The 17519-nt window shown below is 38.0% G+C and overlaps 2 protein-coding genes across 26 annotated transcripts in view; both read left to right on the top strand.

Annotated features, from left to right (window-relative positions):
• Window positions 1-17519, top strand: part of calm2b (calmodulin 2b, (phosphorylase kinase, delta)) — a 376281-nt gene that overhangs the window by 194080 nt on the left and 164682 nt on the right. The window lies entirely within an intron of this gene.
• The window catches only part of nrxn1a (neurexin 1a), a 204591-nt gene that overhangs the window by 169790 nt on the left and 17282 nt on the right, over window positions 1-17519 (top strand). For 16 of the 25 annotated variants that reach the window (XM_077200870.1, XM_077200865.1, XM_077200867.1 and 13 more), the window contains 3 exons: window positions 3403-3574; window positions 9650-9739; window positions 10979-11295. In XM_077200870.1, coding sequence (XP_077056985.1) covers window positions 3403-3574; window positions 9650-9739; window positions 10979-11295 — 579 coding nt within the window. The remainder of the gene's footprint in view (window positions 1-3402; window positions 3575-9649; window positions 9740-10978; window positions 11296-17519) is intronic. The other 9 variants (XM_077200874.1, XM_077200873.1, XM_077200872.1 and 6 more) reach the window with 1 other exon arrangement.

Here is a 17519-nt window from a genome sequence, read left to right as displayed (position 1 = left end):
GATTAATCCTTAATAAAGCTACAAAAGTTATTCAGTCAAGAGTAGTGAGAGATTTTTTTCTTTGTCTTTTGTTGTTTGATTAACATTGAAATCTCAGACAGCATTAGGAATATTAGGATGCTGTCACTTTAAGACATAATGCATGGATCCAATATACTGATACTGTACACATGCGTTGTCTTTCTTGGCTGTTTACATTCACATAAGCCATAACCGACAATGTTTACAAGGATACACGCAGAGACAGGCGTGTTTTTTTTTTTTTTTCATAATTTTGTGTGAATTTGTCCATTCAAGCGCGTGAAAGAGAGCTCAATTCGCTCACTGTCTGAGACACGGCTTTCTGGGTGTGCGCTTTGGATGTCTGTGCACTAAAAAAAATGTAGTTCCTTTTCGCGTCTTCTTGCACAGCGCTGTAATATTTGAATTGGCAATGCTCAAACATTTGTGACATTCTCACATCATTGTTAGGATTAATAAAAATGTTACCGGCAAACTGGCGATTGACATCGTTTCATATACTCTCCAATGCCGATTTTTACCCACATTTGGGGCTTGGCGAGTGTTAATTTTAGCCCCTGCTTACGGACTTTATTAGGATGTATATTTTCCCCCGATGATTCAACTCTGTCATTTACGAGGTTACAAAAGGCCTGCCACTCTTGGTGTTGGCCAGCCACCGAACCTTGAGTGAAGGACGAGGTCAGCTACCAAAAGGGTGAAAGAGAGGTCATTCTCCAATTAGAATGGGGCGTGGAGTGTCACAGCCCGTTGGAGTGCAGGCCAAGCTCTCACATCACTTCTCTGACCACAAAGCTGAAAAGATGGGCAGGGAGGGAGAGATTGGCCCTGGAGAAACACTGTTAGAGAGCACAGAGGAGGGTGAAGGAGATGCTGCCCCATTGTTCCCGGTGATGGGAAGAGCTAACGGGCAGAGTCTGTCTTCATTATGGGGTGTGAGAGGCGGAAGAAACATCCAGCCTCGGCCCAGCTGGAGATGATAACGTGTGTGTGTGTGTGTGTGTGTGTGTGTGTGTGTGTGTGTGTGTGTGTGTGTGTGTGTGTGTGTGTGTGTGTGTGTGTGTGTGTGTGTGTGTGTGTGTGTGTGTGTGTGTGTGTGTGTGTGTGTGTGTGTGTGTGTGAGAGAGAGAGAGAGAAAGACAGAAAAAGAAAGCTTGAGAGTATCCAGACAAAAACACACATCTCCAGGGAGGGTATAATGAAGTCTGGTGTTGCGATTTGTCCTCTGCTAGCTCTCTTCCTGCAGATAGGTGTGAATTAGGGGAAATCGCAGAGGGATCTTCTCACACACACCTCATTTCATTATTTTCAAATGCCACATGTAGCTTTTGCAATCTGCAACCAATCAATCGGAAGGACCACACGTTCCCACAGCAGAGTATTTCAGTGTTTTTAAGCTAATGGCCTCCGTCTGTCGTACATTTGTCAAACAACCATTTTCACAATTGTCTGTGCTCATGTCAAGGCTTGTAATAGCTTTCATAACAAGTTTGCAACAAGTTTTTGGTTAACTAAGTAGTGCATGTAGGCACGTAGGTCATCAAGCAGAGCACAGAGTGGGCATAGTTACTGTTTTATATAAGACGAGCACCGTGGATCGAGTTATTATAAGCAAGTGCTTTCGTGAGAAGAGATTGTTTGCACATGAATACATTTTATTGTAATTAGCAAAACTGAATCCCACCCACTGAGCTGCATCAAATAGAAAACCATTAAGGATTGAGGCCATCTAGTGGTGTGGATGTGAAGCACACAGAGTGATTTCACTCTCACTGCTCGCATTAATAAGACAGCAACATGCATTGATGAGAATTTACACAGAAAATGACAAGCGCTGCATCAGAATACAGATTAGATTCCGTTTCACTGAGACTGTCACACATTATTCTGTATGACCAGCATATTGCCTTGAGGCGCTGATTTCAAGGGGAAAAAAATCTTATAAGGTTATTTTTTTCCCTGTGATTTCCTGTGATTCGATTATGTTATCTGCCTGCAGGCTTGTTGCGAAACTTTTGAACATGAACGGGAATGAAAAAGTAGTATTATTTAGTTTACAAGGCTTAATGTGTGACACAGTAAATTTTATTTTGACATCTGCAGCAGTCGTGCCACCCCTTTAAAATTACAGATTGCTGCTGGTAATATTCTTTCCCCCTAAATGTAGCATGTGAGTCCTTCCATGCACAATGTTATACATTATACATATATATATATATTAGAAATCAGAACCCCACAGAAAGCTGAGAAGTTTTGTATCACACTGAAGGACTGATTCAGAAGAGATTGAGTTTAAATTATTTTACGATGTGAAAAGAAATAGGACACGGGTGTTACAAGAGACATGAAACTTGCATAGCTATGCAGGATATCAATTGCCTTTCGCAACAGGCAGTTATGCAGTTCAGCAGTCATTTATTAAACATTTTTTACCTCAATATTCAAAAAAAAATAATCCATATAATGTTTTTGTATAATCAGTACATTGTACCGGGTGTGTTTCCTTTCTTCTCATGTGATTGATATCAGTGTTTCCTTTCTTCTCATTTGATTAAATAATTTCAGCTAAAATCAATATTTGATGTCCATTTATTTCTTAAATTGGTAAGTAATCATGTAATGAGCAGGATAGTGTATAGTCAGCCAGTCGTTAATATGAAATAAACTACTTCAGGATGAAACAAAACCCTCCCTCTGTGCAGTGGTGTCCTAATCAAACTGTCAGGATTTATTTTGTCATAATGAGTCGCTGACTGTACATTATCACTTGCATATCACATAGCTGATGCAATAAAACATACTAAATTGAATTTATTTTAATATTCACCAAATGTATGAACCAAAACCGTAGCATTCTTTTAATGTACACAGACATAACAAATATATCCTCACTAATTATTATCAATTTCTTTGTTACTATTCATTTCCTTCATGTAATAACCTCAATAAAACATAAATAATAGATATTTTTGTTATTAAATATGAATGCCACCTTTTGCTGGCGAATTAAAGTGGTGGTAAATCTTTCTGATGCATTGTGTTGTCAGGAGAAATTGTGCACAGTCTGATAAACTATCACCTTGTTTGGTCCTCAATAAACTCGGGACATCTGTTATATTGCCAGTTAAGATAGAGTATAGCTGCCTCTTTATATGAGGGCCTTTATTAATAATCAAAAATTTTCTTCCGAAAGGTTGCAAACACAGAAAGATGTTCATTAAGTGCGATCTTCATGTGCTAAAATAAGGCAGAGAATATAACTCAACCGCTTTATTTTGGCGAAGCGAATCAGAGCAGAATGGCTATGATAGAATCTTAAATTCCTTTTTTTTTATCTCCCTCTTTCTTTCTCTTTTCCTTTCTCTTTCTCTATCTTTACAGGAAAAAGGCAATATCAGAGTGGTGTTCAATGTGGGCACTGATGACATAAACATTGAAGAGACCTCAAAGTTTGTAAATGATGGAAAGTACCACATAGTTCGCTTTACGAGAAGTGGTGGTAACGCCACCTTGCAGGTGGATGATCTGCCAGTCATTGAGCGCTACCCAACAGGTAAGAGCTCTAAGCCTTTATACGCATGTTCTCACACAGACACACACATTCACACACAATCTAAGCCATGCAGCTATAAACAATGGGAACAATAAAAGGCTGGCAGGGCTCAGGGAAAAGAGTCTGAATCACAGGGTTAAGGACAAAATTCCTTTGTCTGTGATTGTGGTTTCTCACAGTTAAAAAAAGGTAACCCTGGTATCCTTTCCAAATGTCAGCAGAGATGATTGCTCTTGGGGCTTTAGAAGGCTGAAAATGTCAGAGCCAGGGTTATCAAATTCACCAGCCTCTCAGTCGCCTGAAAAGCCCTGACAAAAGCTTGACAAGAGATCAGAGATGAGAAATAATCCCATTGCTCTCGTTTGTCAATCATGATGAAAAGGAGGCGGTTGTATTAGTCTTTTAATTTTTATTTCACTTCAAGCTCTTCATAAACCATCTCTTCCATCACAGAGATTATTTGCTCTCGCAAACTTCTTTTCTTCTTGAGTGCAGACGTGAGAGATGATGGTTGATGGTAAATGTTGAGTGTTCGATGGCTGAAGTGGTAATGAAGCTCGGAAAATCTTGTGCTTCCCATAAGTGCTACGTTGTCGTCCGTTGCTCATCATTGCGTTCAATACGGCTCGTCATTAAATTCTAAATGTGCAGGGAAAATGCAAATGTATACTCGTGAGACACACTAGGTTCAGCTGTAGATACATGGGTTGCATAGAATTGCATTTTGCATTATTTAATTTGTAGAACAATACAAATCTTAACAGGATTATCCAGGAGTTGACATCTTGTATTTACAACAGCTTAGGCAAACTAGGACATACGATGAAACAAAATATAGTAGAAATAAACATAGTTCTTGGAAACATGACAATAAAGAATGCAGACGTATAGAAATACTGTAGAAACCGAGACAAAGAGAGGAACTGTTTTACCTTAGTCGAGACCCTCTCATTGTTTTAGTGTAAACAAACAACCCAAATACCAGCAGTGTATTTCATTTAGAGTGAAAGACAATTGCTTGTTAAAATGGAGCCATTGTAATGTGCCATTTTCTCTCGGCTTTCTGTTTCCATTGTGTCGGTGGATTTAGTGAGAAGTGTGCATGTGATTGCCTGAATACTAATGCATCTTATGTCCGTGGCAGAGTGGAGGAAACTTTTACACTGAAATATTTAAAAAAGAAAATTAGCCATGACCGCTTCATTTTAATCAGCGCTTGATTGACTCAGCTCCGCATTAGACGAGATAATAAATGCATAGAATTTAAATTGACAACCAGTTCGAAGGAGAACAAAAAGAGCAGCTTGTTTATCTTGAACAATTAGTTCTGTAACTAGCATAGCTGTAGCGTACAAAGAAACTTGTAATCTCCATTTTTATATATAATATATGTATATGTATACATATACAGGTCCTTCTCAAAAAATTAGCATATTATGATAAAGTTCATTATTTTCCATAATGTAATGATAAAAATTTAACTTTCATATATTTTAGATTCATTGCACACCAACTGAAATATTTCAGGTCTTTTATTGTTTTAATACTGATGATTTTGGCATACAGCTCATGAAAACCCAAAATTCCTATCTCAAAAAATTAGCATATCATGAAAAGGTTCTCTGAACGAGCTATTAACCTAATCATCTGAATCAACTAATTAACTCTAAAAACCTGCAAAAGATTCCTGAGGCTTTTAAAAACTCCCAGCCTGTTTCATTACTCAAAACCGCAATCATGGGTAAGACTGCCGACCTGACTGCTGTCCAGAAGGCCTTCATTGACACCCTCAAGCAAGAGGGTAAGACACAGAAAGAAATTTCTGAACGAATAGGCTGTTCCCAGAGTGCTGTATCAAGGCACCTCAGTGGGAAGTCTGTGGGAAGGAAAAAGTGTGGCAAAAAACGCTGCACAACGAGAAGAGGTGAGCGGACCCTGAGGAAGATTGTGGAGAAGGACCGATTCCAGACCTTGGGGGACCTGCGAAAGCAGTGGACTGAGTCTGGAGTAGAAACATCCAGAGCCACCGTGCACAGGCGTGTGCCGGAAATGGGCTACAGGTGCCGCATTCCCCAGGTCAAGCCACTTTTGAACCAGAAACAGCGGCAGAAGCGCCTGACCTGGGCTACAGAGAAGCAGCACTGGAGTACCCACAGTTAGTGATGGTCTGGGGTGCCATGTCAGCTGCTGGTGTTGGTCCACTGTGTTTTATCAAGGGCAGAGTCAATGCAGCTAGCTATCAGGAGATTTTGGAGCACTTCATGCTTCCATCTGCTGAAAAGCTTTCTGGAGATGAAGATTTCATTTTTCAGCACGACCTGGCACCTGCTCACAGTGCCAAAACCACTGGTAAATGGTTTACTGACCATGGTATTACTGTGCTCAATTGGCCTGCCAACTCTCCTGACCTGAACCCCATAGAGAATCTGTGGGATATTGTGAAGAGAAAGTTGAGAGACACAAGACCCAACACTCTGGATGAGCTTAAGGCCGCTATCGAAGCATCCTGGGCCTCCATAACACCTCAGCAGTGCCACAGGCTTATTGCTTCCATGCCACGCCGCAATTTCTTTCTGTGTCTTACCCTCTTGCTTGAGGGTGTCAATGATGGCCTTCTGGACAGCAGTCAGGTCGGCAGTCTTACCCATGATTGCGGTTTTGAGTAATGAAACAGGCTGGGAGTTTTTAAAAGCCTCAGGAATCTTTTGCAGGTGTTTAGAGTTAATTAGTTGATTCAGATGATTAGGTTAATAGCTCGTTTAGAGAACCTTTTCATGATATGCTAATTTTTTGAGATAGGAATTTTGAGTTTTCATGAGCTGTATGCCAAAATCATCAGTATTAAAACAATAAAAGACCTGAAATATTTTAGTTGGTGTGCAATGAATCTAAAATATATGAAAGTTTAATTTTTATCATTACATTATGGAAAATAATGAACTTTATCACAATATGCTAATTTTTTGAGAAGGACCTGTAAATGATTGTATTTATATATAGTAATTATATAGTAGCTTTATAAGGTAAGTATTAAACTAAGAGATTGGGTTTTCAAAATGAAATGCATATATTCCCTGAGGTTTTGTCTGATGTACTTTTTTAAATTAAATGAACTCAAATTAAAATTGAAATTTAATCAAAATAGCATTTAAATGTAAATGGATGCATATCAGGAGCATTTTTGGCACTGACTAGCGGGAATGATGATGCTTAAAGAAATAGTTCACCAAAAAATTTAAATTATACAATCAAGTCTTTCTTGCAGAACGCAAAAGATCTTTTGAATTATTTGACTGTTTTTGAAGTCAGTGGAGCCTAAAACAACACACACTGAATTTCTATTGTATAGACAAAAACACTGAGACTAATAATTTATTTTGTGTTCAACAAAAGAAAGAGAGTCATACAAGGTTGGGACGACATGACGGTGAGTATGTTATGGCAGTATATTCGTTTTTGACTGAACTACAAACTAAGATAGCTTTACTACAGTCACTGATTTAAGCAAAATTTATGACAAATTTAAAGAGTTGTAATGTGTCATAGGTGCAAATCACCTATCCTTTATGTCCATCTGAAGAGATTTCAAATGGACGCAAAGTATTTAAGTGGACCTTTTCCATATTTAGTAAAAAATAAAAAGTGGAATGTTCCTGACAGAATTACTGCCACTGTCCACACAGCTACTGCTGGGCACAAAATGGCCACAGCATGAGGTTTAGACTGACAGGGCGGATAAATTGAGGTGCTGATGCTGTCTTTGAAAATCACTGTGTATTTCCTAACATTACAAATGGATGTAGAACACAGAAAGAGCACAGAAATGTTTTCTTAGATTATTTAACTGCCTTTGCTGAAGCAGGAAAGTGTCTTAGCCTTATAAAGGCAAGAGTTTTCAGACTGTTAGCATGCTAAGCTAACTAGGCAGTCATTTTCACTTTACAGAGAGGCCCTCAGGCAACTGCCCCCTCATTTAAACTGAACATGACCACTACGTGTGTATGTCTATGAGTGGGTGGGTATGCGTGCGTGTTTATGTGCATTCAAGCAATCATGCACATAACTTGCCCTTAGTCATCCAGTCCATCCCGCTTCAAGAACTCCTATTGTTTTTTTTATCCTTTTTGTCTCGTTTCTTTTAAGCTGTGATTTGAGACAAATTACTCCTTTCACTTTTGATTACTCTAGGTAAAGTGCACAAGTAGACATAAATCACAGTTTAACCTGACAGCACATGGTAGGGGACAGAAAACTAAATAATTTAAGAAGGGGGGAAATACAAATGAATGGAAGGAAAAAGAAAGAGGGAATCATAACGGATTGAGTTTCGGCCTTCTTTCTGCTCTCACAGCACAATATCGGCACTCTCAGTCTCAAGTCCAGAATCATACACTCCATATGTCCTTATGTGCAGCCCTGAGGAAGCCTTATTTCCCTGTCCGCGGGTGTTCTCCTTCTGCAATTACAGTATTGTACTGTGTTTGAGAAGCAATTTAGTCATGCCATTTCAGTTTCAGAATAAAGAGCTTTACCTCAAAAGTGCAGTCGAATGGAGCAGCCATACTCATGTGAGGTGATATAAGCTTCAACTTTGGTGCCTAAAAGGAATTTTAGGCATCACCTTTGTCTTTACAAACCTGTATGACATTATTCCTTCTGTGAAACACAAAAGGAGAAAGTTTGAATAATGTCTTTGCCACTGTTTTCCATATAATTCAAGTAAAGAGATCCAGATATCAAGCTCAGATGACAATCAAGCACCAATAATGTTTCATATTCACTTTTATTACATGAAACATAGACAATGGCGGTTTTTTTTTCATTAAAGGAGTAGTGTCATACTTCCATTCATTTGTGAAAGACCGAATTTTAAGTTCTGTCAGTTTAAAGTTAGTGTTCAGTATTTGTGCACGTGTATATGGGAAATGAGGACACATTAGAATGGAAGTTTGAAAGTAATTCTCTTGCTGAATTTCTCACATCATAGCCTTCAGGCTGACTTGCTACTCTACTCTCGTTACGTCTCATCGAGGCAACATTTTCATACCGTTCATATTTTAATCATTCTTTAATCGCATATAGAGAGAGTGAGACTCGTTTTTGATTGACAAATAACAAGTTAATGGCTCATAGTGTAAAAAAATGTGAGCCGTAATTATACTCTTTGGAAATCTGAGCAAGTGAGGCTCATGTTGCATTTCCCATTGAAGTCAGGAGGGGTAATTGTGTGTGGGCCGTAATGGGAGAGGAGTAAATGTTTTCAATAGAGCTACTGTAGTTGGCTCAACCTGGACATGTTGCATAAATATCTACATTTAAGCACAGCTTCCGCTCAAGGTCATATGGCGCACCCCGCAGGGAACTAGTACCTAAATGTGCGCATATGGACATCTCTGGGGTCAAAGCTTTTGTCAGAGCAATTTCAAATTTACATGGGGAGCATAAACATGAATAGTGACTGATTTTACATGCATTACTGATGAACTGATAATCTTCCTGTTGCTCTAATCCTTTGAGTGTTTTTTCTGCTACTTTGATGTTTTTAAATGTATTGTGATCTGATAATGTGAAATTTATCATATTAAAAATGACTGAAAATACCTTAGATTAGATAGCAAATGTGAAGCTAAAATCAAATTGGTTGCAAAACGCTGGAATGTACTGTAATGACAATATTTAGATTAAAATGAGCTAGTTTTCATGTATAACTAGATGAAAAATCTGCTAAAAAGATTTAAAAGGATTACTATTTTGTAAATGTATTATGTAAAGGAGTGATATGTTGTATAAACGTGATTGAGTTTGGTTGGTTTCTCTTAACACAAGAAGAGTAGGTGCATATTTAACATAGCTTAAAATAGGCTTAATTTGTTTGCTTAAATTTTACGAGTTAATTGACTGTAAAGCTTCATCATTCTTATGTATGCAACCTTGGTGTTCCAAATAAAAAAAATGAAAAAAGTAAAGAAGAGGAAAAAGAAAAAAAACAGACAGTTAGGGCATATGTTTCACTGTAGGTTTTAATCTTTGACCTTTCAGATTTTTAACAATGAAATGTCTCTTTAAACTTTAAAGGCAACATTGATAACGAACGCCTGGCGATTGCTAGACAGCGAATCCCATATCGGCTTGGTCGAGTAGTTGACGAATGGCTACTCGACAAAGGTAAAAACACTGATTAAAACTTTAAATAAAAGATAATTTGATCATAAGCAAGTGATATTTTGCACAGCAAATAAACCATCTAAAACATAAATCCCCTGTATAACCAAGTTTAAAATTAAACAAATGTAGTTTGTAATATTTGCACTGTACAGTTCAATAATGTGTTGTTATACTGTACTTGTAAACCTGTCAGAGGTTAAAGGGACTGGTAATATACTGATAACTGAAGTTAGTTCAATCATTAAAAAAATATGTTAAATACTTATTTAAATAATGTTATTTTCCAGCTGTAATAATCTAAATGACTAATTAAAGTATATGTCCATTTGAATTCATAGTGATGTACACACTATTTAATTTATATATGCATATCTTACTTGTCATGCTAAACATATTTCTTTTGGAAACTGCTAAAGTGGACAGTTAAAAACCCAAAGCAAATGTCTCTTAAATAGCTTCAATGATTATTGGCATCAGATATGAAGTCCCTTTAACAAGCAAGTTAAACACACAAGAAGGGAAAAGACTTGAATGCATGCTGCAATGTATGTAACAAATTGAATCGTTCAAAGTGATTTGTTTTCAAGTATGCTTGTTTTCTTGCTTTCCCTTTTCAATGGAATTATAACCATGATGAATCATTTGTAATGTGTCATGTAGCTGTAAAGCCATTCTCACATAAACCTTATTTCAGTCTAATTAATTTTAATTGCCATTGCCCTTGCTGAAAGGCAATCTCAATAAAATTTACTAGACCTGTGCCTACAGGCTTTGTAATTTGCAGTAAACGACTGTATTATTAAAATAATTAAAGTAATTTTCTCACGTAAAAGGGGAAATTTGTTTTTACAGATACAGAATATTTTTTTCTCTCATCTTAGTATGTATTTGATTGTCCTTTTAGCAAAGTCCCATTGATTTTTTTTGGGACCCAGCTTTCTCATCCCCTTCATTTATTTACTTTGTGCCAACAGCAGCCATTAAATTACAGTCGATAAATTACCAGTGTTGCTGTTAGCATTAGTGTAATTTATTGCTTCATAATCCCCAGGGAAAATAAGGTTGCGGTTGTTGTGTGTTTTACCATCAGGACTTCCATCAGTTCTGTTTTCTCGTGTGCGTGCGTGCGTGTGCGCGTCTATGTTTGTAGCGTGTGCATGTGTATGTGTGCGTCTCTACGGCGTGGGGGAGCGGGACGTTGAACACTCTTGTATTTTCTGTAACGTTCTTCTCCGGCAGGTCGGCAGCTCACCATCTTCAACAGTCAGACCACCATAAAGATTGGCGGCTGGGAGAAGGGCAGTCGGCCCTTCCAGGGCCAGCTCTCAGGGCTTTACTACAATGGCCTAAAAGTGCTTAACATGGCTGCCGAGGGCGACCCCAACGTGCGTGTGGAGGGTAGCGCCCGGCTGGTGGGAGATATGCCCTCCTCTTCTATTACGCCCCAGTCCAGCGCCTCCGCAACAGGCAACCGCTCAGAAACGTCGCCCTCCATCACCGACATCACCACTACAACTGCATCCAACCGCCAGGGCAAGCAGACGACAACTCCACAGGTCAGCGGCCACTTTATTCCAGTTCAAGATCCTGTGAAAGCTGATGCTGAGTGTTTGATGTATAATTTTCTTCCTTGTCAGAATGTGACATGGATTGGAAAACACTAGGGTTCTTTCGTTCATGACAAACTTGGAATCAACTGGGAATTTTACGGGTCGACTCAACGATTATGTTTATGGCAGTCGCTTTGGACTTATCATGGAACGGCAAAAGTTTTCAGTTAACGTTGTCATTTTATGAAAATTAGGGCTGGAATGACGCGTCAACGTAATTGATTATGTGGATTACGCACTGTTTATGTTCATCTCTAATCCCCTGTCATGTTTCACACAAAAACAAAACTCTAGATCAGATGCTAATGGCTATTATGGTAGCGCCTGAACTGACACTTGCACATTTTCAGGACTTGCACATTCGAGAGCCACAGTGAACTGTATAAGCATTATGAGTTTAGTTTACTCACGGAGATGGAGAAATGATTTGCTTTCATCCGCAGATCCACCGGAGCTGCAGTGAGTGTGTGCTGTGAGGCGCTCGGCTCAAACCTACTCTCTGCACTCGGTTACTAAGCACTTAATGTCCTTAAAATATCCGATGGATGAATTCATGCCTCGATTGGACTTATTTAATAACACGCTGTCAATTGTGATAAAACTTTTTTATACTGTCGCTGAATGCGAGTCCTGAAAATGTGCAGGCTCGTATTAAAGGGTTAGTTCACCCAAAAATTCTGTCATTAATTACTCTCCCTCATGTCGTTCCAAACCCGTGAGAGTTTCGTTCGTCTTCGGAACACAAATGAAGATATTTTTGATTGAATCTGAGTGTTTTCTTTCCCTCTATAGACAGCTAAGCATTGATAAAAACACATATAAACATTAATCAGCGAACATAAACAAAAGCTCAACCCAACCTGCTTGGCACGCAAGAACAGACCTCATTGGTTATTGCAGAAGTGTTGCGTAACACGAGAATGAACCTCATTGGTTCTCACATGTCAAACAAAGATGCTTGAGCTTCCGTTTACAACAACTCATGTGAGTTGATAAATGTTTGTGTGAATAAAAGCCTGAATTAAATCTGTTCATCATATAAAGCGATCATGTCTCTTTAGAGAATTTGGACTTAACCGCTCAATTCATATGGATTAGTTTATGATCTCTTTATGAACTTTTAAAGTATCAGAATGGTAGTTGCATAGCTGTCAATGGAAGGACAGAAAACACTCAGATTTCATCAAAAATATATTCATTTGTGTTCCGAAGATGAACAAAAGTCTTTGACTTTTTGAAACGACATGAGGGTGAGTAATTAATGTCAGAATTTTCATTTTTTGGGTGAACTAACCCATTCATCGCAACTTCAATAATAGCCATTAGCATCTGCTCTAGAGTTTTGTTTTGTGTGAAACATGATAGGGGATTAGGGATGAACATAAACTGTGCGTAATCGATGTAATCAGTTACGTGGACAAATTATTCCAGCCCTAGTAAAACGCACTGTTAATAACATTCAGACATGATTGCTTAATTCCACAAGTAAAAATGTCTAAGAACAGGTGGGTCACTGGGTATTTAGCCCAAGTGTTTACTGGGTGTGAAGACCATAAGTCTGTGTAGAACTTTTGATTGCACACTTAGAAAAAACTTTCTTTCTTTTTTTTACAGAGCTTTGTTTACATGTTTTTAATTTCATTACTTGGCACTTCTAAATGTCTATTCAGTAGTCCCTATTTAACAGATGGCACAATTTAATTGTGGTGCTTCTAATTAAATGATAAAAAGCATTTGCCATTGTAAAAATGTTTTATGATATACACATCTCTGTGCCAATACTAAAATTTACTAACAAATTGGCAATTAATTTAACTAATTAATTTAAATGTAAAGTTTCTAATGATTTCGGCACATGTGAGTACCTGGGGCCTCATTTATAACCATTGCGTACACACAAAACAGGCCCTGAAAGAGGCGTATACCACTTACAACGCACAAGTTGTGATTTATAAAAACAAACTTGACGGAAAAATTTGCGCACTTGCATGCAAACTCTGACCTATGCGTACGAACATTTTGGAGATGGAGCAGTTTGGCGACACCGAGGGTGAGCTGGAGTTAAATGTCTTTTTGGTCACTTTTAGACAGAAAATCTAAAGAAAATTATACATATACAGAAAGATAATACAAATATAATATCCCTCACCAAGCCTTTCACATGAAGCAAATATCCATGCCTTCTTAAATTTAGGGCCGTTTAGTGGAACTGACGCATAGCCATAAATCTTCATTATAAGTCCAAATCATAAATACAGTGCATGTTCACAATAGCAGTTTAAATAAATAAAATAATGATTTAAACTAAGTTTTACTTCTGAGGTAAACATTTAGATTAAATATGCCATTCTGATTAATGGAGTTAAACACTTAAATTACACAAAATCATTACTGAGAAGTTACAACATTTTTTATATTCAATAAATAGAAATATTTGTTGTGATGCAATGCTTTCAAACACTTTTCCTCTGGCATGCTGTGTTTTAATGTTTTAACTACAGAGATAATTGATTATCATGATAATAGCAGATTGTCTGAGAAAATAGTTTTGTGCAAATAATGCACAACACGATCTATCTGTTTCCATTAAAATATAAATCAATTAAAAATACTCTTTGGCCAGTGGAAAAGATAGTGTAAAATACATTTCAGAGAAAGTTTTTCTCAATTTGATTTTTTTTATTCAAAATCAAGGGAAGGATAGGCTACTAAATTATTTTTATTAATGTAACTAATGTGACAGCACATCCCCATTTCATATTTTCCTAATGTCTTGTACCCTTAAACGTTATCACGTGGATGAATAATCATATGCAAAAGATATGCAAATGAGGATATGCATAGTAAAACTAGGCGTTGTAAGCTCCATATATGGTTGTTTCGGGGAGGAGACGCATGTGCGCACAGTCTTCCGCTAACTGGGATTTATAAAGTGAATTCTGCACAGGTTCTGGCTTTTTTGCGTACGCCATTTTTGGCTTTCTGGCGCACGTACACTTTTAGTAAGGATCCTACGCACAGTTTTATAAATGAGGCCCCTAAACTTGATGAATGATGGAATATGCTTAGTCTCAAATACGGCTCCGACGTGGATTTAGTGTGCCTTAAGGGTGTTTTTCTGACTTGGGACAGTCTTTTGCACTTACTTCCTGTCGCATACACGTGCTCTCAAGTGGTCAAGACCGCAAGTGTGAGTATTGGAATGGGACAAAGAAATATTTGTTTGTTAGCGTATTTGTGTATAAAATGTTTTGAATGAGGAAAACAATGTTGAGCGCACCTTCAAAATTGTGTTTTCCAGGCTTGGAAATGTTCTAATATAATGTTTCTAATGTGATGAAACATGTTATGCTAGTTATGCTGTGTGATCTTTAAACAAAATCAATATAAATTGGTCTAAATGATTTATAAGCAAACAGGTCTGGCTTTGAATGATTTCTCCAGTAACCGTAAACAACTGGAAAGGCCATGGAAGATGGAAGAAGTCATGAAGATTTATTGGCTCAAAGTGTAGGAACCGATTGGTGCGATCAGATTGAAGCAGACAGGCTGTGTGTTGTCTGGGTCAGTGTGTTGTGTTTAAGCTCTGTGCTGTTAATGGTTGTCTACATCATTACTCTCAGCTATTCTCTCTATTCCTCTCACATACACTCGCTCAGTTTCTCTTTTACCATCCAAAACATTATAAGTGGCATTTCAATAAGTGACCCAGACAGCAATGAGGCCGGTTTAAACTGAACTCCATGCTCTCTCAAGCAAAAGAGGCCTCGAGTCTAAGACCAGGGCACTTAAAGACGGGCCGCGGCTGAATCGCACATTATCGAACCGACAAAGGGTTTCGGCCCGGCACAGTTCAATTGCTTTCAGACATAAAGTGATTGGCCCGTTTCTTTTGTGGATGTGCTGTGGCTCAGGATGAGTGAGAGTGCCGGGGGATGCTAGGAGACTAGAGTCAGTCAATAAGCCTGTGTGAACAGAGAAAAGAACCCACAGGCAAATGGAACGGGGCCATAGACGGGAGAAATCAGTAGGGGAGATGAGCGCCATGTAGGTGGACATGCTTTTCTACTTTACTACTTCTCTCCGGTCGGTCTGGTTCTCTCATCATTCAGGGCTCTGACAGTGAGCTCTAATTACGATGGCACTGTAATTACATGTCAGAGCAGGAGGCTGAGCCGCGTGATTGACAGGCTTGCCAAGGCCAGTTCAGTCTCGACTCCTCGTGCGTGACTTTACACACTGTGATTTAGCCTCCACAACAATAAAATCGTAATTTGATATGGTTAAAACTGATTCTGGCACTGCATATTAAATTACCTCCCTGCTCAAGGGCACTCCAGGCACATTGTGTGAAAGTGATAGTTGTGCAATAACAGATAGTTCGATCTATTAGCACCCGATTGTGAGGTTGGCTTATCATGGCCTCGTCTTTGGATTGCATTACAAAATGGTGGGCTTGCCACCCTCCGCACACCGACAATGATGGTAAATGTTGCCATGGAAATATGAGACTCCTCTGTTCTCGGTACAGCGGTGTCTACGCCACTCTCTAAGTTTGCGCCATCTGCGCTCCATTATCATCCATTACAACCTCTTTCTCTCTTTCTCTGCACAGCTGCGCTTGTCCAAATCAACTGCTTCATTTTTTTAAGATGGATTTTTAATATCTAATTAATGATAAAAGCTGGATTGAGAGGGATATGAAATCAAAGAGGAGTTTGTGGTTCTTTGATTACAGGCCTTTGTGATGCCCATTAGATGGGAGCGGCCATTAGACCGGAGAGCTCTCTGTAATAAGAGCTAATGGAACTTCGTGGGCTCTCCATCTTCTTAACACTTGTCCGCCGAGGTCTCCCCCTCAAACATCCTCGAATTAGCCGAGATCTGGAAGAAGGGCTAAAGGAATTTAAGTGTCACTTGAGAGCGTGAAAATTGCTGTGCAGCGCGCAAAGGAATAGTTAGCTGCATAGATACGTAATGAATCTGTATGAAAAGTTTGTGAATTAAACTAGCTGAAAAAATGGTAAGTGACATACGATTGTTCACAATAAAGATAAGGAAAATCTTTTAAAAGGAAGGGAAAAATCAAGTTGTACAAAATGTTGGTTTTTAAATTGTTTTGAAAAAATTTCACAAAAATATTCAATTTAATCACCTAATGATTTCATGAAATTGTAATGTAATTTATTACTTTTTTACATTATTATTTCCAAATGTTTTAAAATATATTTTCAGGTTATTTTTTTTCCATATATCATTTAGACGAGACACTTCAGGCAAAAACACAGTTTTTTTAGACTAGTGGAAAGAAAACCCCCAAAATACGGTTGTAACTCTTTCCACTTCATTGACGGAATTTTCCGTCTTTCCGTGTTTTAACTGTTATCCGGGATGGGGGAGCTATTAGGCATCTTCTGAAAGAGTATTGAATCTCCTGATCAAAAAACATGTGAAGAAAAAGCAAAATAGCGCGATCACAAACATTAAACAGCATATAAATCAAAACTGCCTAATGTTACCGAATGAAAAGCCAGGTATCGGACTGTGCAAGCGATCTACCCCATCTATGTTTTTATCATCGTTCTGAATCCAATTTGACAAAAACGTGATTTTCTCAGCTTTTTGCTCAAAATGTTGCTTTTTTTATAAAACTTACCCACATCCAAGTGTTGATTAAAAAAAAGAATGCATGGAGCTAGAATAAAACGTTTTTTTTTTTTGTTTTTTTTTAAAGGAGAGGGTCTGTTCTTTCTTTTTATATATTGCATGTTCATATATTTTTGTGAACATCAAAAAAGCCTTTTTTTTAACTGCTGGTGCGAAAAGAGTTAACTATTTGCGTCTGTAGATTTCAATTACAGTATACATCTTTAAAGGCTGTTTTCTAAAAAAAAACTTCAGCAGCACTTATATACACCAAACATTACAGTTTTTTACAAAGGGATTTGTTCACATATTCTTTGTCAGATTTCAAAATTGGTGAAAATAATTTTTTTTCTGGCTGTTGACCGTATTTTCTGATTTATGGAGTGATAAAAGATATATCTAAAACCCCTTCTGTAGAAACCTTTGACTCTAATATGGCAAAAAAAAGAAACACATTTTGAACCTGGCTTTATCCAACATTCAGATTTTCTTTCTATAAATGTATGCAAATTAGTGCATATTTA

This window comes from Siphateles boraxobius, unplaced genomic scaffold (assembly GCF_051911475.1).
Source record: "Siphateles boraxobius isolate OS27281-9 unplaced genomic scaffold, OSU_SipBor_1 46, whole genome shotgun sequence".
Lineage (NCBI taxonomy): Eukaryota > Metazoa > Chordata > Actinopteri > Cypriniformes > Leuciscidae > Siphateles > Siphateles boraxobius.
The sequence above is the reverse complement of the archived record's forward strand: the minus strand, read 5'-3'. Positions and strand labels throughout refer to the sequence as shown.